We start from the raw sequence: 21,898 nt of genomic DNA on the forward strand, positions 1-21,898 counted from the left end.
CTATGTGTGTGCATACTTTTATTGGGACACATATACATATCATCTCAAGCATAAAATCCCAGTTCAAAAACTGGAGTTAAACAAAGCAATATATTTTTATGCCACTTAGAGTTAAAAGTTTTGAATTCCCAGTCTATAATGTAGAAAATTCCAGTAAATTCACAGCTGTTCTGGCCCTCACCCCCGACTGCTGTACTCCCCACCCCTTACCACTGTTCTGTGCTTAAATGCTGGGGGAACCTTCACACTACCTAAATTCTGGAGAAGATATAGGCACTAACACTTCATCCCCATACAAAAGGGCTTCTTCAGATTTTGGGGTTCTCTTCTTGGTATCTGTGTCTTGCTTGCAAATATCCTCAACATTTTGCTTTTATGGAGACACACTGAAGCTTGAAAATCTTTCTAAGACTTCCTATAGCTTCCCCATTCCAGAATTGTTCCCTCTAAGGCATCTTGCTATCTAGCCCAGATTACCCGGAATTTGGACACTAGGTCTTTACTCAGGGACCCAAGGTATTCCCTTTCTTTGAATCTTGTTAATGTTTTGTGCTGGAAGCCTTGTTTTGTGAAAATTTTGTCTCAAAGGTATGTAATATTTTAATGGGCTTAGTTACATAAATCTAATAGTTGTCAAATTCCTCCTGCTTAGTCCTGTCCTATCCCCACATTTGAGGTAGGGTGAAAAATAGAATGGTCAGTGGTCCCTAGGGGCTTCCCAGGTAGCTCAGCTGGTAAAGAATCCACCTGCAATGCAGGAGACCCTGGTTCGATCCCTGGGTGGGAAAAATCCCCTGGAGAAGGGATAGGCTACACACTATAATATTCTTGGGCTTCCCTGGTGGCTCAGACGGTAAAGAATCTGCCTGCAATGTGGGAGAGCTGGGTTCCATCCCTGGGTTGGGAAGATCCCCTGGAGGAGGGCATGGCAACCCACTCCAGTATTCTTGCCTGGAGAATCCCCATGGACAGAGGATCCTGGCAAGCTACAGTCCATGGGGTCACAAAGAAACCAACACGACTGAGCGACTAAGAACAGTCCAGTGGCTCCTAAACTGAGCAGTTCATTGAATACGCCTGAAAGAGTTTTTAAAATTAAAAATGTTACCACCCCCAATTCTGCACAATCAGAATTTGTTTTTTTATTTTTTTTACATTAGTATCTTTTTATTTATTTTATTTTTTATTATTTTTTTTTAATTTTTATTTTTTTTTAAATTTATTTTTTATTTTACTTTACAATTCTGTATTGGTTTTGCCATACATTTGACATGAATCCACCACGGGTGTACATGCGTTCCCAATGAACCCCCCTCCTACCCTCCTCCCCACAACATCTCTTTGGGTCATCCCCGTGTACCAGCCCCAAGCGTGCCGTATCCTGCATCGGACACAGACTGGCAAGAATTTGTTTGTTTTAAAACGATCACAGATCAAGGTGGAATTTTCGAATCCCTCAGTGATGGGCGTTGGGCAGGCCTCTGCTCAGTTCCTTTTTTCTCAAAGTCCCCAAATTTTTAACCCGATAGCATCTCCTGCTTCTACCTCTCTTTTCTTTGAATCTGCTCTCTCTTTCCAGCATGGAGAAGGAAATGGCAACCCACTCCAGTACTCTTGCCTGGAAAATCCCAGGGACGGGGGAGCCTGGTGGGCTTCCGTCTATGCGTTCGCACAGAGTCGGACACGACTGAAGCGATTTAGCAGCAGCAGCAACTCTTGCAAGGCTCTCCTATCCCCTCCTCCCCTCCCAACTCCGCCTCCTAGCCCCGCCCACTCGGTCTCAGTCCCGCCCTCTCCCCGTCGCCGCTCCACCCCCTCTTCTGTCCGTCTTTGGTTCCTCCTCGACGTTCTTCCGCTCTGCAGCCTGCCTCTTTCGTCTCTGAGTTGTGACGTATTCTCTGCGCCGGAAGAAGGGCCTGAGAACGCTTTCGGAGTTATGGCGGCGGTGGATATCCGAGGTAACCTGTGTTATCCTTTGTTTTCTGATTGTCTGGGGCCTGGTTTAGGGATTTATAGCTCTTGAGGGCAAAATTCTGGTTCCTTTGTGATATCTGCCAAGCTCTTTTGATTGTTTTTTTTTTCTGAACGACTCGAAGCTCAAATCTGGCGGAAAACTGCCTAGATTTTCGCAGTTGTTCAGGAGTCTCTTAGAAACGTTAAAACGAAGGGGCTTGGAAGAAACCCTGGGCTTTGAGCCCTGATAGCTGCGGTGTCGTTCTGCATACGTCTCTCTCCATCAGTATTGGTTGGGCCTCTCTATCCCGGTGAAGGAACGGCCTTTGGGTAGAGAAGGGGGTGGGGTAATAAGCCGCTGACAGGGTTTCGTTCATCCTTGGAACTTGGCCTGCTGCTGCTGCTAAGTCGTTTCAGTCGTGTCCGATTCTGTACGACCCCATAGACGGCAGCCCACCAGGCTCCGCCGTCCCTGGGATTCTCCAGGCAAGAACACTGGAGTGGGTTGCCATTTCCTTCTCCAGTGCATGAAAGTGAAAAGTGAAAGTGAAGTCACTGAATCGTGTCCCACTCTCAGCGACCCCATGGACTGCAGCACACAAGGCTTCTCCGTCCATGGGACTTTCCAGGCAAGAGTACTGGAGTGGGGTGCCATTGCCTTCTCCTGGGGGCCGCCTTAATCCTGACGTTTGATACTCCTTTTTCTTTATTGACCAAATTGGAGTCTGGCACATGCATTGCAAATATATTGTCATTTATATATTGTCAAAATGTCTAGTGATCTTCAGCATTTCTGAATAATGCTTACTATATGTTTTTTTTTTTTTCCATTATAAGTGAGACTGTCAAGCACCTAATTTCATTACTCGCTTGTTGTCAGAGAGCTTTGTTAGGGCCACGTCAACATGCTCTCGCTTGCAATTTAATAAAAAATAAAAAGTCTTATCAGACTTCCCTGGTGGCTCAGCTGATAAAGAATCCACCTGCAAAGGGGGAGAACTGGTTCGATCCCTGGGTTGGGAAGATCCCCTGGAGAAGGGAAAGGCTGCCCACCCACTCCGGTATTCTGGCCTGGAGAATTCCATCACTGTATAGTCCATGGGGTCACAAAGAATCGGACACGACTGAGCGACTTTCACTTGCACTTTTTATTTAGATTTGTTAAAGCCATCGCAAAGACTCTAAGGTGGGAATGTGTCTGGTGTGTCAGAAGAGCAAGGATGCCAGTGTGACTGAAGCTGAGTGAGTGAGGAGGCTGGAAGTAGAGGCGGTCAGAGAGAGCTGGTGGCGTGGTCATCTAGGAATTGTAGGCTGTTGTAAGGGCTTTGGTTTTCCTCTGAGTAAAAACGGAGAACCACTGGAGGGTTCTGACCAAAGAGGATGAACATAATGTAACTTACTTTTTCTTAGGGTCACCTTGGCTGCTGAGAACAGTGTAGGAGGGCAATGGTGAAATTAGGGAGGCTAGTTAGACGACCATTTTTGTAATGAATGGGGATTTGGGGATAGCTCAGACTAGGGTGGTAACAGTGCAGATGGCAAGAAGTTGTTGGAGTCTGCTTGTTTTGGTAGTGTATTCTCTTTATTGGGCTTTGGTCTTAGGTAGTTTCTATGTGGGAGAGCTAAGGTATTCTATTTTACAGCCACACACCACCCAGTTAACTATTTTGTAGATGAACATCTTTGGATACTGGAGTATGTGTAAATTTATGACCAGTAGAGTAACTTATCCTTAGCCGTTAATCATGAATTAATAAGCTTTTTCTAACTCTTACCAGTCAGATCCTGTGCTAGTTTTGATTAGTAACCCACAGCCCCAGTTTCTTAAAAAGTCAGCATTTAATAGGAACACATTTGTATTTGTGGGTTATTAATAATTAATAATTGAAGTATATAGAAACTGCTCTGAGAACATAGAGAAAGAAACCATTATTTCTACCTTGGAAACTGGAGAAAGACTTTGCAGAGATTAGTAACATTTGAAATGAGTTTAATCTAACATGACCCTTTGAATTTTCTGGTAAACCTATACCCTTTTGAGAATGAAAGAGGTTTCTATTTTTTCCATAAAAGTGTATAAACTAGAAAAAAAAAGAAAAAAGAGGCCCAAACTAGGACACCTTTGGTTAAGCCAGAAATAAGGTCAGTCGTATTGATCTTAAATGAAATTGACTACCAGCAGTACCACCGTCGTCATAGTTGACACTAAATTTTTACAGTGTACTAAACCTTTTACATACATAATAATCCCTGTTTTATAGATGAGAGAAGTAAGGCATGGGGAGGTTAACTTGCCTGATGTCTTATAGTTGTCAATACTTTTTCCTTGTGCCATTCTGCTGTGTGATGGTGAATTGTGGGCAGTGAAGTAGCAATACTGGAGCTAGATTGTGAAATGCCATGTTAAAGAATTTGGACCTTGTTCTTTTAGACTGTAGATGCACTGCCGTTCTTTAAGTAAGAAGATTAAAGTAATAATTAAATTTTGCATAGAATATCATGATGTATTATGCAGCTCTCACTGAAAAATGTACAAGTTGGGCTTCCCCTGTGGTCGAGTGGTTAATAATTTGCCTGCCAATCCAGGGGATACAGGTTTGATCTCTGGTTCAGGAAAATTCCACATGCCACGGGGCAACTAACTAAGCCCATGCGCCAGGAAGCCACTGTAGTGAGACGCCGATGCACTGCAGCGAAGCGTAGCCCCTGCTCTAAGCAATTAGTAAAAGCCCACTCGCGGCAACAGAGGCCCAGCAGAGCCAAAAATAATCAGTCAGTCAATTTTTTTTTTTAATGTATAAGTGGCATTTTTAAGGCTAAATAGGATTGAGAGAAGATCTGGAGACAGGAAGCCCCGTAAGGAGGCTGCTGTCCAAGTGACACTTGGAAGATTAGATGTGATACTGGCAAAAGAAACAGAGAAGAGGAAATGAATTTGATTAGACTACCTCTTCTACAGGACAGCACTCATTGTTCTACTGCTGCTGCTACTGCTAAGTCGCTTCAGTCGTGTCCGACTCTATGCGACCCCATAGACGGCAGCCCACCAGGCTCCGCCGTCCCTGGGATTCTCCAGGCAAGAACACTGGAGTGGGCTGCCATTTCCTTCTCCAATATATGAAAGTGAAAAGTGAAAGTGAGGTCGCTCAGTCATGCCCGACTCCTAGTGACCCCATGGACTGCAGCCCACCAGGCTCCACCATCCGTGGGATTTTCCAGGCAAGAGTACTGGAGTGGGGTGCCATTGCCTTCTCCGATTATTCTACTAGTGGTCTCCAAATCTGTGGTATCAGCCCTGGCTTCTCTCAGAAATTCTCCTGACTCACGTATTTTCATTTTGAGGCAGCCGAGTGTAGAGGTGTGTGGGCTCTGGAGCTGAGCTGCCTGGTTTCAGATCTCAACTCTACCATTTAGTGGTTCTGTGACCTTGACGAGTTAACCTTGCTGTATGTCAGGTTTTTCTTTTGTAAACTAATATTAATAATAGTACCAATCTTGAGTTATTGGGTAAAGTAGTGTCTGTACTGTTAGTGTTCAAAAGTGGTAAATACTGTTCTCTGTATTTATTTCCAAGTCATACTCACCTTACTTTTTATCTTTGACTAGTTTACTAAATGAGGAAAATATGACATAAAGTTGCTGATCAAGAAACAGCCAGATGAAGAAAATTGTAGAGAGAATTTACTGAACAGTCTCTTGGATCAGATGACATTTGTAATTTTTCCTAATTCTGAGAGTCTGATTCCATATGTAAACTCAGTGTATTCAAGCCAAATTCATTACACCTTCATAAATCATTTACTGGTTCCTAAGCTCGCTGACTTTATAATTGGTCATTCAGAAAATTGTCTCTTTCCCCCCCTAAAAAGTTTCTTTTGTTTTTATCTTGCTGTATATTGCCATTGCCTTCCACTAGGTCCTCATCACCTCATGCCCATATCATTAATGCTCCATAATTGTGGAGAGGAATAATCTATAGTTATACATTTATTTGCTTCTGCAGATTATTTTTCTGCCTATGCTGAAATGATCTGTGATATTATAATGGTTTGTCAATAACTTTTAACACCATATAGACATAGTTACTATGTAAAGGAGAAACCAACCTCAAATTGTTCTTCTGCAAATGCTTTTATATAATTGTTCCTAAGTAAATAAAAAAGAAAAGTGTGAGAAAGTTGCTTTAAGGAAAACAACTTTAGTAACTGGACTGTAGTGTTTAAAGCTGAAAATAATGATTATCTTTAGTTGTTTTTCATTGGAAAACCTTTCTCTTTCTGAAAATGTTTTTTCCTGGCCTGTTAAATATTTGTTTATGGCATGGTCCATTTATGATGGGCCATCTCAGTGGTCTCTACTGATTATTTGGTCATTAACATGCTTCATCTATTCTTCCTCCTTCATTTTACGATGTACACAGCATGTTTTACCTTTGTGTAATTGCTTTTTCAATTTGATTCATTTTCCTCTAAATTGCTTGTCACCTTGAATTAGGCCTGACTTCTTTATAGATGCCAGAAATAATTACAGTTTAGAAGAGATTGAAGTGTTCAGTTCTGCCTCCTTCAACCAGTATTATATAGGCAGTTTGACATCCATGACTTAACACCTAGTGGGATTTGGTACTGTCAGTGTTATGAAACATTGTAGCTGTTAACCAGTAAAAGCTCAGTTAAAGCTGTCTAGCGCTACTTTCCATGTCTGTCTTTTTCTTTTCCATTTTGAAAAATTTAAGGTTTAATTCTTTAAAATATGACATTGTATGGCTGTAATTAAGGGCATTCAACTTTTCATTTGCCCCCTTTACAACATTATTGTCTCATCTATAATAATAGCTTCCTAACTTATTTCTGTCTCTTTAATTGGAAGGTCTCAGACTAGTGGCAGTGGATGTGTTTTCTTTGGCATGAGTATTTGAAAAATTTTGAATTAGCTGCCAACATTATAAAAACTCAGGATTTCCAATAAAGATTTCTCTAGATTTCAAGTCTTATAACTTCACCTAGACCTTTAATCATGTATTTTTACATTTCCCTACCTTTGTATTTACATTCTCTCTGCTTGGAATTGCTTTGCTTCTCTTTTCTCCATGGTGAGCCTCTATTTATTCTTTAACATATCGTGTTAAAACTCACCTGCTAAAACCCACCTTCTCCTCACCCCAGGAAAACTCATTTCTGTTCCCTCAGGTGAGGTATTCTGCTCGCTCCACTGTGCTCCCATAACATACTTATTCACATCTTTATTATAGTTCTTAATGTTGTGTTGTCATTGTTTTCTTGCATACTTACCACTTCTGTTAGACTGTGAGGGTATATAGTTTAGGATCCATGACATTCTTATATTCACAGTGCCTCCTCTGTTATATGCATAATAAATGTTTGTTGGATTGGATTTTTTTTCTCTTTTCTCATTCTTTATCATTTTGTTTCTTTTTTTGAAGATAATCTGCTGGGAATCTCTTGGGTTGACAGTTCCTGGATCCCTATTTTGAACAGTGGAAGTGTCCTGGATTATTTTTCAGAAAGAAGTAATCCTTTTTATGACAGGACATGTAATAACGAAGTGGTCAAAATGCAGAGGCTAACTTTAGAGCACTTAAAGTAAGTTATTAGTAAGAAGGTACCATCTTTGCCAGCTACAGATTTTGTAATGAATATTGCTTTCCAGCTGTGGATCATGAAGTACAGAGTAGAAGTTTTGGAAGAACCGGAGTTTTGTTTGTACAAGTTTGACATGCAAAGGAATTATTAGTAGTCACTTGTAACCTAGGAAGTCTTCTTTATAACTTCCTATATTATAGTCCATTTAAAATGCAGTGTGAAGTTTAGATGTAGATGTCATTGATTTTAACAATGCAGCTCTGTTGTCCTTAACCAGGTAACTGTATTTATTATCTCCTCTACGTCTAATTTAATGTCTTAAACCATAGTGCCATTGATAGAAATTTTTTTTGTATGACAAGTGAAATTTTAGCCATACAAATACAAAGCAAGATTCTTCAGACTTCAGATGCTAAATAATTAAGAATTTATTACTGATACAAAAGTTTCTGAAACAACTGTGTAATAGAGTTTTTCATCTGTCAGCTAAACATGGGGAGCGTGGATTCCAGGTAATTAAATTTCTGGTATTTTAAATAGCTTTCGTTGTGAGGTAAATATTTATGTTTACTGAAGCATCTTGATGTTGCTTTTAAATGTAGTATGTCAGGAGAAAATTTTTTGGAGGTGAGGATAAGCTTTGATGTTTTCTGGTTGGGTAGAATATATAGTAGAGATATATAATTAAGACAGATATAGTGTTCATGTATATTTTTATGTTTTATATATTTTTTAGATCTCTTTGGTCAGGAAGCATCATGGGTATTTTAGTTGCCTTTTTTGAAATGTAAGTTCAGTGTACTTTCATGGCTGAAAACAATCTAACGTAAGTTCTCCGTGAATTTTTATAGAGAAATTTTATTGTTGTTTAAAAAGCAGATCTTACTTTATCTGTGCCCCACCTCCCTGGGAAAAACAGCCAGTTTTTAATATCACACATAGGCAGTTTTATCCTATTTACAGTGTTGCTCTGCTTTTATATAATAATTGAATGTTCTGCAGAATTGTTTGTAGGGCATTCATAGATCTCTGAATTTTTGCCTCCTGTTTTCAGTCAGATGGTTGGAGTGGAATACATTCTTCTACATGCTCAAGAGCCCATTCTTTTTATCATTCGGAAGCAACAGCGGCAGTCCCCTACTCAAGGTAAAATGTGTAAACTTCAGGTATTATTTTCTTCTTAAAATACCATGATATATTGACTCCTGAGCTGTATGTTCTTATGTTTTGGATTGGCTTCTGTTTTAGGGGTCTGTGGGAATCCATGTGTAGGCTTCCCATGCTTTCCCTTCTGTGAGGGGCCACACCAAGTCCACCCTCCCTCCAGTAGTGAAATACATCCCCACGTGCATAAGATGTCTGCTCAGGGAAGACCCTTGGAGACTCTTGAGTCCAGAATTTTTATTGAGGGCTGATCATGTAGACATCCTCTGCCTGTCAGAATTCTAGTCTCTCAGAAGGAAATGATGTCTAATTCCTGGTAGATGCAGTTGCGCCAGATTCATAAAAGATCAGTTGAAAACCCTCATCGACACATTGAACCAGAAGTCTTTTTTGGGTTATGTTACCAAATAAAAACTTGCTTTAGACATCGTATGGAGAGTATAGAGTTCAGACTTGATTTTGAATCAAAGAGCTAGTCACTCATTCGAGAGATGATCAGCTATATCGCCTAAATCACATACTCTCTTCAAGACCTTTGAGAACAACCTTCACCCTGGTGTTGATTCCAGAGAATGACTTTGCTAATGAAGTTGTGGTTCCAGAGTCAAGAATCCAAACTAACTTTCATAATCAAAGATCAGAGTCCCTCCCCAGGGACACAGTTTACATGACGGAAGGACTCCAGGTACAGAAGTGACCCACGATGACACCAGCCTCACTAGCAGCTGTTTTATTTCTTAGAACCTTGGACTGGAGCACAGAGCCAAGTTCAGTGCGCCTGATATCTTCATCCTGGACCCTAAATCTCTCGTGCTCTAAGGTCTTATTCCCCAAAGTGTGGTTGACTGACAGCAGCATTGGATCACTTAGGAATTTGTTAGAAATGCATTGTCCTTCCTTACTACTCAGAGTCTAATTTTAACAAGATACTCAGATGATTCAGATGATCAGTAAGTTTAAGAAGCACTGCTCCTGGAGCAAAAGTTAGCACTCTTCTGTGGTGGTCCACATTACAAAGACGAAGTATTTAGGCTTTGTGGGCCTCACGGTCTCTGAGACTACTCCACTAGTGCTGTAGCAGCCTTAGATAATGATGGAAGTGAAGGGGTGTGGTGATTTTTCTATATAACTTTATTTACAAAAACAGGAATTGGCAAATCCCACCTTAAGCTTTAATATGGGAAAAGGTCAAACTTTAGTTCTTAAGGAAGTGTATTTAGCAGTTTGTGTGCATAGCTGTATTAATAAGCATTTGTTTCTCCCACTGCTTTAGTTATCCCACTGGCTGATTACTATATTATTGCTGGAGTGATCTATCAGGCACCAGACTTGGGGTCAGTTATAAACTCTAGAGTGGTAAGTGTCTTTACATTCTTTAAACATTACAGAAAACTTCTAGTGACCTACCTTGCTTCCAAGAATTAAACAGGAACTCTTCTCCCTTGGAATAAAGTGTTGACCATTAGAATGTCTTAAGCATTGCTTCCTGTGGGCCAGCTCCATGTTCAAAGTGTATACAACAGCCCCAGATACATAGTGATTCAGGTTCTGAAAAACAGAAGAATTACTGTCTTTGCACATGTAATACTGTAGTTACTTTGTAAATTATGGATGACTGATGAAAAGTTCAAAATTGGTTTTCCCTTTATCAGCTTACTGCAGTGCATGGCATTCAGTCAGCTTTTGATGAAGCTATGTCATACTGTCGATATCACCCTTCCAAAGGGTATTGGTGGCACTTCAAAGATCACGAAGAGCAAGGTAGGTGGGACACCTGGACCCTCCTAAAACACTTTTTGTTACTTGGAGGATGAAGCTGTTTTTCTTTCAAAAAATGGCTATCAGTGATTTCTTGGTGTGTTTTCCCTCTTATAGGAAGATTTCATAGGATGATAACATTGTCAGAGCTAGGTTTCCTGTAACTAGATGTGGTAGTCATAGCATTCCCTTAGCAACAGCAGGCATACATTTTAATCTCTTTGGTAAGTGACATCTTTGATAAGTTGATTCAAGGTTTTAAAATATTTAGGAAACATAAGGGAGATCAATGATGAAGAAAGAGTAATGATGATATTTCCTTCTTTCTTAACTCTTGAGTCATCTTGAAGCCTGGAACCTAAATCTGAGTCTTTGAACTAGGGGAGATGCTCTTAAAGCCGTATCTCCAGATGATTACCAGTCTGTTTCTGATTTTTCCATATTAGCACCTGTTGTGATGCCAGGTGTAGTTTCCATAGCTGCTAATCCACTACTTGATCTGCACCATATTTTGGCAATAAAAATACTTCTAGAAACATATCCACAGCAGTATACCTGTATTCTGCATTTCTCTTCAGAGAAATAGCAACTTAGGATGAATTACTATGGAAAAGGTAGCCTTGAAATAAAATTCAGACCCGTGGAATAAAGGGTCTTTGAGATGTAGTTGTATTTATTCTTGATAGCAGGTGCTGGCAACAACATTTGACTTAGGAAAGTTTGCATGAGTTGAATAAACTTCTCCCAAGAGCTCTTTCCCCGAATGAAGTATTTGAAGTAAAACTTAACAGGAACCCTTCCTTTAGAAACAACCCACCAGCATATTCCCCTCCCAGGAAAACTCCCACACATGATTAATTTCAGAATTTCTCTACTAAGTTCTTTTCTCTCTTCATGATCTTTTGTTGTCTGGTTTGTCCTGATTTTTAGTGGATTATAGTATTCATAATTGAGTATGGTAACTTAAGTTTATGAAAATTACATTTTCCATTTGTGCCTATTTGGTTTTGTGGGAAAAACTAATACACTTAAAGTAAACATAAGATAATTTCAGACATAATCAGAATGTGTTAGATAATTATGGAAAATGTAGCCTTAAAGTTTTTCATAATTAAATAATTATGAAAGTGTAAGAATAGTGTCTGTCCATGCTAAAATTGAAATATCTTTAAAAGATATGTCAGCTTTATAAATGTTAGAATTTTAACCTCATTTCAGAGTTTCAATGCTTCTGTCCTTATGCTGTGTTTAATGTATTTGGGGGGATTGCGTTTGGAATAGCAGCCTTTAAAAAAAATGAAATTTGAATATATTTGTGGCAGACAAAGATGTGTAAAATATAAGGCATCAAAGTAATTAGTATTTTGATTTGGACTTCATATTTTAATAGATAAAGTCAAACCTAAAGTCAAAAGGAAAGAAGAACCAAGCTCTATTTTCCAGAGACAGCGTGTGGATGCTTTGCTTCTAGATCTTAGACAAAAATTTCCACCCAAATTTGTGCAGGTAATGAGAATGCATGTGGTTAATTTTGATTGAACACTTTTTCTGACATTTTAATTTTTAAGTAAGAACTGTTTCGGATGTGATCTAAACATATTGATTTCCTCATTAGTTAAAAACTCTGTATCAAAAGAAAGTTTTTCAAGGACTTAATGGGAGAAATGGGTAAAGGGAATCTAATTAATACTGTTCTGTGCTCTTAAGTTTAATTCCTCATGGAATCCTCACAGACTGTGAGGCCTGCTTATAGATAATATATTCAGAAGGTTGCCTAAAGTGTTGGTAACAAAACTAGAATTTGGAACTCATGCTGTCACTCTGTATGCTATCTTCTAGCCTGAATATAGTGGATATTTAAGTCTTTAAATGATGGAATAGTTTAAACTTTTGTAACACAGTAGCACATTTGATGACAAATGGAGGAGGCAAGAGTAAAAATAAATAGGCTTATGTTGTACTGGTGTTGAAAGTAAAATGAATTCTATTATGTTATTTTGGGTACTCCAACAGCAATAGCAGGTCTATTGAATGAGCTTTGGCAGAGAAGTAGGTGTGAAATGGAATATGTGAACATGTTATTCTCATGATTTGTCTCAGCTCTTATTTGTCTTTACAGGATTGTAGACACACAAGGTCATAGATGGGCTTCCCTCATAGCTCAGTTGGTAAAGAATTGGCTTGCAATGCAGGAGGCCTGGGTTTGATCCCAGGTTAGGAAGATCCCCTGGAGAAGGAAATGGCAACCCACTCCAGTATTCTTGCCTGGAGAATCCTATGGACAGAGGAGCCTGGTGGGCTATAGTCCATGGGGTCGCAAGAGTCGGATACAATTTAGATACTTAGACTTAAGATCATAGATACTGTTTTTCTTGCTGAGGGCCTATTTAAGAGATTTTCAAGGGTAGTTCCTGATTGAGATTTTTCACACCCTGAGATGACTTTAGAACAGACCTCCCCTTCCCCGTTGGTTGACTCTACTGGATGAAATGTGCTGTTGGAATGGTGATACGGTACTGAAGGGAGCAGAGGCCCAGTTGGAACTCAGAAAAGTCAGTTTAGAGAAATCTCATGAATTACACTTGAAGATGAAACAATGTCTGTTGAATAAATAAATCAGTGAATTACAGCTGTATGTAAGATGATGAGTAGTGACTATAAAGTGTAAGAGCTAAGATGTGGTTGACCATTCTGTGAGTACATAATATATACTAGGAATGTTGGAGGCAGAACATCTAGACCCACACAGTACAATAGACCCTCAGCACATGTGACTGTTGTGCATTTGAAACACACCTAGTCCATACTGAGTTGTGATATGTGTGGAAGATATACTGGGTTCAAGGACTTAGTACATAAGAATATGTATAAAATATCTAGTTTAAAAATATTGGTTATATGTCTAGGACACTATTTGAAATACATTTGGTTAAAAATATTAAGGTTCATCTATTTCTAAAAATGTGACTACTAGAAAATTTAAAATTACATATATAGTTGCATTTGTGGCTCACTTTTTTTTGGGGGGGGGCAGTGCTGATTTAGAAAAGGGAAATGGAAAATGCAAAACAAGAAACATGAAAATGATGAAAATATACTCAGAAACCAAGAAAATCCCTTGTTTGTTCTTTTGCTAATTTCCTGAGGTGGAAAGTTATGTTTTTTGAGATCTTTCCTTCTTTTTAATGAAGGGTTTTATCACTGTAAACATCCCTCTTAGTACTTCTTTTGCTGTCCTGTAAGTTCTGATATTACGTTTTCAATTTCATTTCTCTCCATATAATTTCTGATTCTCCTTTTTTATTCCTTCTTTGGCCTATTGGTTGTTCCGGAGTGTGTTGTTTAACTTCCACTGATAGAGACTAGAAAAATAATAGAAAAGAATCAATGGTACACCAGCACTAACACAACATTTTAAATCAACTATACTTCAATTTAAAAAGCAAGCAAACAATAAAAAGGCAAAGGAACTAAGAGCTGGTGTTTTCAAAAGATAAATTGACTAAATTTTAGCTAGACTAACAAAAAAGACTCAAATAAAATTTGAGACATTACTACTGAAGCCACAGAAATAAAATGATCATAAGAGACTACTGTAAACAGTTTATATGCCAAGAAATTGGATAACCTATAAGAAATTCCTTGGTACATGACCTACCAAAGACTGACTCATTAAGAAATAGAAAATCCGAACAGACAAATAATGAGTAAGGAGACTGAATCAGTAATCTTAAACCTCCCAACAAAGAAAAGTCCAAGAAGAGATGACTTCATGGGTGAATTCTACCAAACATCTAAAGAGAATTAACACCATTCTCAGGCTCTTCAAAAAAACTGAAGAGGAGCGAACACTTTCGGATTCATTTTATGAGGCCAGCATTGCTCTGATACCAAAGACACAGACACTACAAGACAAGAAAACTGCAGACCAATATTCCTAGTAAAAATAGGTGCAAAAATTCTCAATGAAATACTAGCAAAATAAGGGCAGTAGCCCATTAAGAGGATCATATATCATGATCAAGTGGGATTTATCCCTGGGATGCAGAGATAGTTCAACAAACCAAAACCAATCATTATAGTACACTACATTATCAGGATGAAGAATAAAAATCCCACAATCATCTCAATAGATGCAGAAGAAGCAGTTGGGAAAATTCAGTATCCTGTTACGATGAAAACAAAGGTATGAAAGGAACATACCTCAACATAATAAAAGCCATTCGTAACAGACACACAACTGTCATATTCAGTTGTGAAGAACAAAGCATTTTCTCTCAGGATGAAAAACAAGACAAAGATCACATTCTCCATACTTCTATTCAACACAGTATTAGAAGGCCTAGCTAGAGAAATTAGGTAACAAAAAAATAAAGGGATTCAAATAGGAAAGGAGTAAAATTGTCTGCATAGCACAACCTATGGCTTCATTAAAAAACTGTTAGAACCAATACATGAATTAAGTGAACTTTCACGATATAGAATCAATACCCCCAAATCAGTTGCATGTCTGTATACTAACAACAAACTATCAGTAAAAGTAGCAAGAAAATTCCATTTAAAATAGCATCAAACAACACTCAGGGATAAACTTTTTATTATCAACTTTATTGAGATATAACTGGTGTACAATGTTGTGTAAGTTTAACATGTACAACTTGTGGATTTGATACACATATATTGCAAAGTGATTTCCACCATAGCATTAGCTAATACCTCTGTCATGTCACATAATTACTATTTCTTTTTTATGGAGAGTTCATTTAAGTTTTACTCTCTTGTTCAGTTACTCAGTCATGTCTGACTCTTTGCAACCCCGTGGACTGCAGCACTCCAGACTTCCCTGTCCTTCATTGTCTCCTGGAGTTCGTTCAAACTCTTGTCCATTGAATCAGTGATGCCATCCAACCATCTCATCCTCTGTTGTCCCCTTCTCCTGCCTTCAGTCTTTTGCTGCATCAAGATCTTTCCCAGTGAGTCAGCTCTTCACGTCAGGTGGCCAAAGTATTGGAGCTTCAGCTTCAGCATCTTCCTAATGAATGTTCAGAGTTGATTTCCTTTAGAATTGACTGGTTTGATCTCCTTACTCTTAGCAACTTTCAAATATATACTACAGTAATATTAGCAGTAATCACCAAGTTGCACATTAGATTCCCAGACCTTATTTCATCTTTTACCTTTGACCAGCATCTCCCTGTTTTCCCCACTCCCTCAACCACTGGCGGGAACCACTCTGTTCTCTCTGAGTTTGAATATTTTAGAGTTCCACATATAAATGATACCATATTTGGCTTTCTCTGTCTAACTTATTCAACATTTAGTATAATGCTTTTTCAGTTCATCTGTTTTTTCCACAAATGGGAGGATATCCTTTCTCACAGCTGAATAATATTCCAGTGTGTGTGTGTATCACAGAAGTCTCTCTCTCACACACATACACATCACATCTTTATCCTTTCTGTTGACAGATGTATAGGTGGTTTTCTATATCTTAACTTTTGTGAATAATGCTTCAGTGAACGTGGAAATGCAGGTATCTGTTCAAGAACTTGTATTTATTCCCTTTGACTATATACCCAGAAATGGGATTGCTGGGTCATATGATAGTCCTGTTATTAATTTCTAGAGGAACTTCCATACAGTTTTCTATAGTAGCTATACTAGATTTCCACCACTAGTGCACAAGTGTTCCTCCCCTCCTTTTTTTTTTAAAATAGTCTCACCAGTTGTCTTTTTTTTTTTTTTTTTTTAAACTGGAGTGTCATTGCTTCACAGTGCTGTGTTCAATGATTAGTGATGTTGAGCACCTTTCATGTATCTGTTGGCCATCTGTGTGTCTTTTTGGAAAAATACCTATTCAGGTCCTCTGCCCAGTTTTTAACTGAGTTGTTTGTTTTATGCTGTTAACTTGTATGAGTTCTTTATATATTTTGGATATTAACTTCTTATCAGATACGAGATTTGCAAATACTTCCTTCCATTTTGTAGATTGCCTTTTCATTTTGTTGATGATTCACTTTGCTGTGCAGAAGGTCTTTGGTTTGATGTATATAGTCCCACTTGTTTATGTTTGCTTTTGGTGTCATACCCAAAAAGTCATCACCAAGACTAATGTCAAGGAACTTACTGTCTATTCTTTTGGGAGTTTTATGATTTCAGGTCTTACATTCAAGTCTTTAATCCATTTGAGTTAATATTTGCGTGTGGTGTAAATTGACCATATAAACATGGGTTTATTTCTGGGCTCTCTATTTTGTTCCATTGCTCTGTATCTGTTTTTATTCCAATATCATACTGTTTTGGTTTCTGTGGCTTTGTAATATAGTTTGAAATCTGAGTTATCTGTACTCCCGCATTTATAATTATTGTGAATATTTTAGCATTAGTCACAATAGCCAAAATCTGGAAGCAGCCATAATGTCCATCAACAGATGAATGGATAAAGAAACTGGGATAAGGTCTTTGGGTAAAGATGGCAGAGCGTGGTTACAGCTTTTCACTGACAACATTCAGCCTGTCTGGTAAACTTGTCCAAATAGATTATGCTTTGGCTGCTATAGCTGGAGGAGCTCCTTCAGTGGGAATTAAAGCTGCAAATGGCATGGTCTTGGCAACTGAGGAGAAACAGAAATCCATTCTGTATGATGAGCGAAGTGTCCACAAAGTGGAACCATCACCAGGCATATAGGTTTGTTGTATAGTGGCATGGGCCCAGATTACAGGGTACCTGTGCACAGAGCTCAAAAACTAGCTCCACAGTACTATCTCGTTTACCAAGAACCCATTCCCACAGCTCAGCTGGTCCAGAGAGTAGCTTCCGTGATGCAGGAATACACCCAGTCAGCTGGTGTTCACCCATTTGGAGTTTCTTTACTTATCTGTGGTTGGAATGAGGGATGGCCATATTTATTTCAGTCATATCCATTTGGAGCTTACTTTGTCTGGAAAGCCACAGCAATGGGAAAGAACTATGTGAATGGGAAAACTTTCCTTGAGAAAAGATACAATGAAGATCTGGAACTTGAAGATGCCATTCATACAGTCATATTAACCCTAAAGGAAAGCTTTGAAGGGCAGATGACAGAAGATAATATAGAAGTTGGAATCTGCAACGAAGCTGGATTTAGGAGGCTTACCCCAATTGAAGTTAAGGATTATTGGGAAGCATCTGCCTGCAATGCAGGAGACCCGGGTTCGAGCCCTGGGTTGGGAAGATCCCCTGGAGAAGGCAATGGCAACCCACTCCAGTGCTCTTGCCTGGAAAATCCCATGGACGAAGGAGCCTGGTAGGCTATAGTCCATGGTGTCTCAAAGAGTCAGACATGACTGAGCGACTTCACTTATTGCATAATAATGCAAATAATTAAGTGACTGAAAATCCAGAACTTCAGATAACTTCTCTACTTAAACATGTTTAAAGTATCTTTTGTTTTGCAGATTTTTTGCATACTTATTTCTACATTGTTTGATGGACTGATGTTTTTAAAATGAGACTTATAAATCATAATAAACTCTTAAATTAACTTCCAAAAAAAAAAAAAACAAACCTGTGGGATAGACATATAGTTAAATATTATTCAGTCTTAGAAAAAGAAGGAAATTGTACTATTTGTGATATCATGGATGAACCTGGGAGATAACTGTGCTAAGTAAGATAATTTAGTCACCGAAGGATGAATACTGTATGGTTTCCCTTATATGAGGTATCCAAAGTATTCAATAGACTTACAGGTGCAGAAAACATTATAGTGGTTTCCAGAGGATGAAGGAAGAGGAAAATAAGGAGTTGTAAAAAGGATGTAGTTACAGCTCTATAAAGATGAATCAAGTTGTAGAGAGAGGCTGTATAACATACCGCTTATAGTTGACAATATGGTGTTATGCATTTAAAAACTTGCTAAGAGGGTGGATCTCATGTTGAGTGTTCTTGAGTGCACGCACACAAACACACAGAACTCCAAACTAAAGGAGCAAAAGCAGTCTTTTGGAGGTGATGGATATATTTATTACCTTGATTGTGATGATGGTATCACAGGTATATGTATATGTCCAGACTCACCAAGTTGTGTATATCAAATATGTGCCATGTTTTTGCATGTCAGTTATACTGCAGTGTAGTTGTAAAAAAAAAAAAGAACCAGAAAATACTCTGAAGTTTGATTACTTTTACGTTTTATGAAGGGAAGAGTGATGAAATATGAGACTTAAAAATTGGATTAAAGTCATATTTAGAAGAACTTTATATGCTCCACAAAGGAGTTTATTTTTAACTCTATAGTCCAGTGTTCAGTCACTATTTTAAACCCATAACCCGAGATTCATACAGGATATACTCTTTTGTTTAAACAGTGAAAACGCAGCAATGTGTTTGTGATGTTTCTGCCCTAGGAAGTCAGTCAGAGACTTGGTGCCCAGGTTTTGGGAGGTTTTTCAGGTGCCCTTTACCTAACACGTGGGCTTCTCGGGTAGCACTAGTGGTAAAGAACCCGCCTGTGAAAGCATGAGACATGAGATGTGGGTTCAATCCCTGGGTTGGGAAGATACCCTGGAGAACGGTCTGGCAACCCACTCCAGTATTCATACCTGGAGGATCCCGTGGGCAGAGGAGCCTGGCGGACTGTAATTCATAGAGTGGCTCAGAGTTGGACACAACTGAAGGGACTTAGCACCCACGCACCTAGCACATACCGAAATTCCACCACACTCTTTGAAGGAAGCAAAAACAGCGTTGTAAACACAGTCTAGGCATAGTTAACTGCCGTTATCAATTAGGAAATGGTGGGAACCCTCCTGAAATCCAAGTTTCCAGATACCAGTCAAAGGCCAACCTTGCAAGTTGCCCTTTTAAGGATCGAAGCCTCAGGCCTTCTGTGTTAACCTTTTCTGTACAGTGGGTAATAATGGGGAATGCAGTTTTGGGCTTATTAAGTGTAGTGGTTCCCAGAACTTGTAGTTGGAGTGGGTTGGTAGGCGGTGGACAGCATGACTCTGGAGCATGTGATAACAGAAAATTTTGAAGCCTTTATTCGTAGGAATAGAAAAGAAAGCTTAGGGAGGGCATGTAAATTCAGAAGGAAATTCAGAAAACAAATAGAGGTATTGCCAACTGCCAAGTCACTTCAGTCGTGTCCGACTCTGTGCGACCCCATAGATGGCAGCCCACCAGGCTCCCCTGTCCCTGGGATTCTCCAGGCAAGAACACTGGAGTGGGTTGCCATTTCCTTCTCCAGTGCATGAAAGTAAAAAGTGAAAGTGAACTCAGTCAGTCGTGTCCGACTCTTAGTGACCCCATGGACTGCAGCCTACCAGGCTCCTCCGCCCATGGGATTTTCCAGGCAAGAGTACTGGAGTGGGGTGCCATTGCCTTCTCCGAAATAGAGGCATTAAGTGTTCTATTAGAACACTTTTATTCTGAGATGACAGGGAAGTATAGAGAAGTATTTTTCATGTATGTATGTCTGCATGTAAAAGTATTATAAGTTTGAAGGTAGGTAGAAGGGAGAGAGTTTGGGATGTTCACACCTTCCTTGGCTGGTAGTGAAGGGTAGGTTGTGAGCCTTGAGGATGAAGAAGGAGCGGGGAGGAGGAAAATGATTTAAAGCATTTAAATTGGATAGTGAGATCCCAGAGACAACAGGGCCCACTCAAGTAAAAGGATTGCTGTGCTGAATGAAGGATCTGACCTTGTTCCTGACTCCTAGTGCCCCTGTCATTTTTTCCTGCAGTTTGATTTCTAATAGTGCACTCACTCAACAGAAGTCTTATATTCAGAGAAAAATACCTCTATTTCTTTACTTCCAATACCTGCCAACTTTAAAAATCAGTCATCCAGATTTCATTCTGCTTACTTATAGCTTGTTTCCCCTAAGCAAGTAAGTCTATGGAGTTTTGAAAAGCTCCATTATTCCCTCTCATTGGATTCTCCTTAGCTACTTTTTAAAAATACTGTAGCCTCAGTGCGGACACAAAGGACTTTGTTGATGTTCAAGGTTTTTCTTTTTTTAAAATGTTTGATTCTTTTGTTCTAGTTTTACATTTGTGTCTTTTTGGAACTGGGGGATAAGAAGTAGAAAATAAGTTCACTTTTTATGGTACATGGATAGTAGTTCTTCATGAAGTCATTTATAATATAATTTGCATGCAAGTATAATTTTAATGAAAATTATGAAGTCAAGAAGAAGAAAGCTTTGCTAACGTTCCCTGTTTTTTTTCTCCTTTTACTCTACCTCCCTCCCCTATTCTTTCTTAAAATTACAGCAAAAGTCTGGAGAAAAGCCTGTCCCAGGTACGGTTCATCGGATAATTCTTATTAAACTTGAAATAATAATAACTACAACATGTGAGATGAATTGTCATTTTGTCCTTTTAGACATTCTAATGGTAATTTGTTACTCCTAACCTTTATTTTGCTTTGCCGAATTGCCAATAGATGGTGTTTTTGTGGTAATTATAGTAGTATTTAAAAGGTGAATTAGAGTGGGATGAATAGGTATTGAGGATGTGTGGAAAAGCTGAGGTGATCTGAGGTTGTATCATAATTTGCTTGTATTACCAGGTTTTGGGTTTTACCAGGTAAAATGAATTGGTTCTTAAACATCTGCCTGATGAAACAGCTAAATCTAGAACTTGGGATAAGTAGTTATTTTAAATGAATTTGAGAGTCTGAACCATTCACGTTAACCATTGTCTAAACTGGTCTCATCCCTCCACCCACCATCCCCTCCAAAAAATATCTGCTTTTGATGTCTAGTGGATCAGACAAAGAAAGAGGCAGAGCCTCTACCAGAGACTGTAAAATCGGAGGAGAAGGAGACTGCAAAGAATGTGCAACAGACAGTGGGCACTAAAGGCCCACCTGAAAAACGAATGAGACTTCAGTGAGTATTGGAGAAGAGAGAAGCTGGCGAGCCTCCTCTTGTCCACAGTTTACCTCATTACTGTGACAGGCTCTTGAACTTTAAAATTCTTTGTCACAATCATTTGTATAGAATGTGCTTATTCTTTAAGAAAGGATGTTAAGGATGCTCATGCTTTCAACCTAAATATTTGTAATGTATCTTTTGTAACCTTTTCCCTTCTGGACTTAAGCAGCTTCCTGTCTCACATGTTTACTGCTATATATGTTTAAAAACAAAATAAAGGTGCTTGCACAAATTACTGTATCTTGACTCCCCTCCTCCCCATTTTCCCTCTGAAATATTTCCAGGTACATTTTGTAAACACAAAGGATTTTTGTTAAAGTAGTAACTAAGCTGATTTTCTAGTCTTAGTTGCATATTCCTCAGTATTAAAATAGTAAAGTTTCTGAAAATGTGAAAGATAAAGGGAAAACAACCTTGTTCATTGAAACCACTGTCCCACAAATACCGTAGCAATGTTGTGAATTGTCCTTGTCTTCTTCTTCTATGTGTAGATTCTTT

At 38.8% G+C, this 21,898-nt stretch overlaps 1 protein-coding gene and 1 pseudogene across 1 annotated transcript; both read left to right on the forward strand.

Moving 5' to 3' along the window:
• The first annotated feature begins 1,834 nt into the window (after positions 1 to 1,834).
• MED6 (mediator complex subunit 6) lies at positions 1,835 to 21,628 on the forward strand. The gene is made up of 8 exons (XM_040226173.1): positions 1,835 to 1,958; positions 7,397 to 7,556; positions 8,611 to 8,702; positions 9,994 to 10,076; positions 10,373 to 10,481; positions 11,869 to 11,984; positions 20,736 to 20,763; positions 21,229 to 21,628. Exons 1-8 carry the CDS (start codon positions 1,937 to 1,939, stop codon positions 21,357 to 21,359), a joined length of 741 nt encoding a protein of 246 aa, XP_040082107.1. The 5' UTR covers positions 1,835 to 1,936; the 3' UTR covers positions 21,360 to 21,628.
• Positions 16,348 to 18,239, forward strand: LOC120852755 (annotated as a pseudogene).
• Positions 21,629 to 21,898: the final 270 nt, after the last annotated feature.

The sequence above is a fragment of the Oryx dammah genome, unplaced genomic scaffold (genome assembly GCF_014754425.2).
Source record: "Oryx dammah isolate SB20612 unplaced genomic scaffold, SCBI_Odam_1.1 HiC_scaffold_26, whole genome shotgun sequence".
Taxonomy (NCBI): domain Eukaryota; kingdom Metazoa; phylum Chordata; class Mammalia; order Artiodactyla; family Bovidae; genus Oryx; species Oryx dammah.

What these genes read in the sequence shown, in the direction of transcription:
- MED6 (XM_040226173.1), top strand. Translation starts at nt 1,937, where the DNA reads ATGGCGGCGGTGGATATCCGAG. An exon ending in CAAAGATCACGAAGAGCAAG is followed by an intron (nt 10,482 to 11,868) that starts GTAGGTGGGACA and finishes ATATTTTAATAG; the next exon opens with ATAAAGTCAAACCTAAAGTC. An exon ending in TGGAGAAAAGCCTGTCCCAG is followed by an intron (nt 20,764 to 21,228) that starts GTACGGTTCATC and finishes TTTGATGTCTAG; the next exon opens with TGGATCAGACAAAGAAAGAG.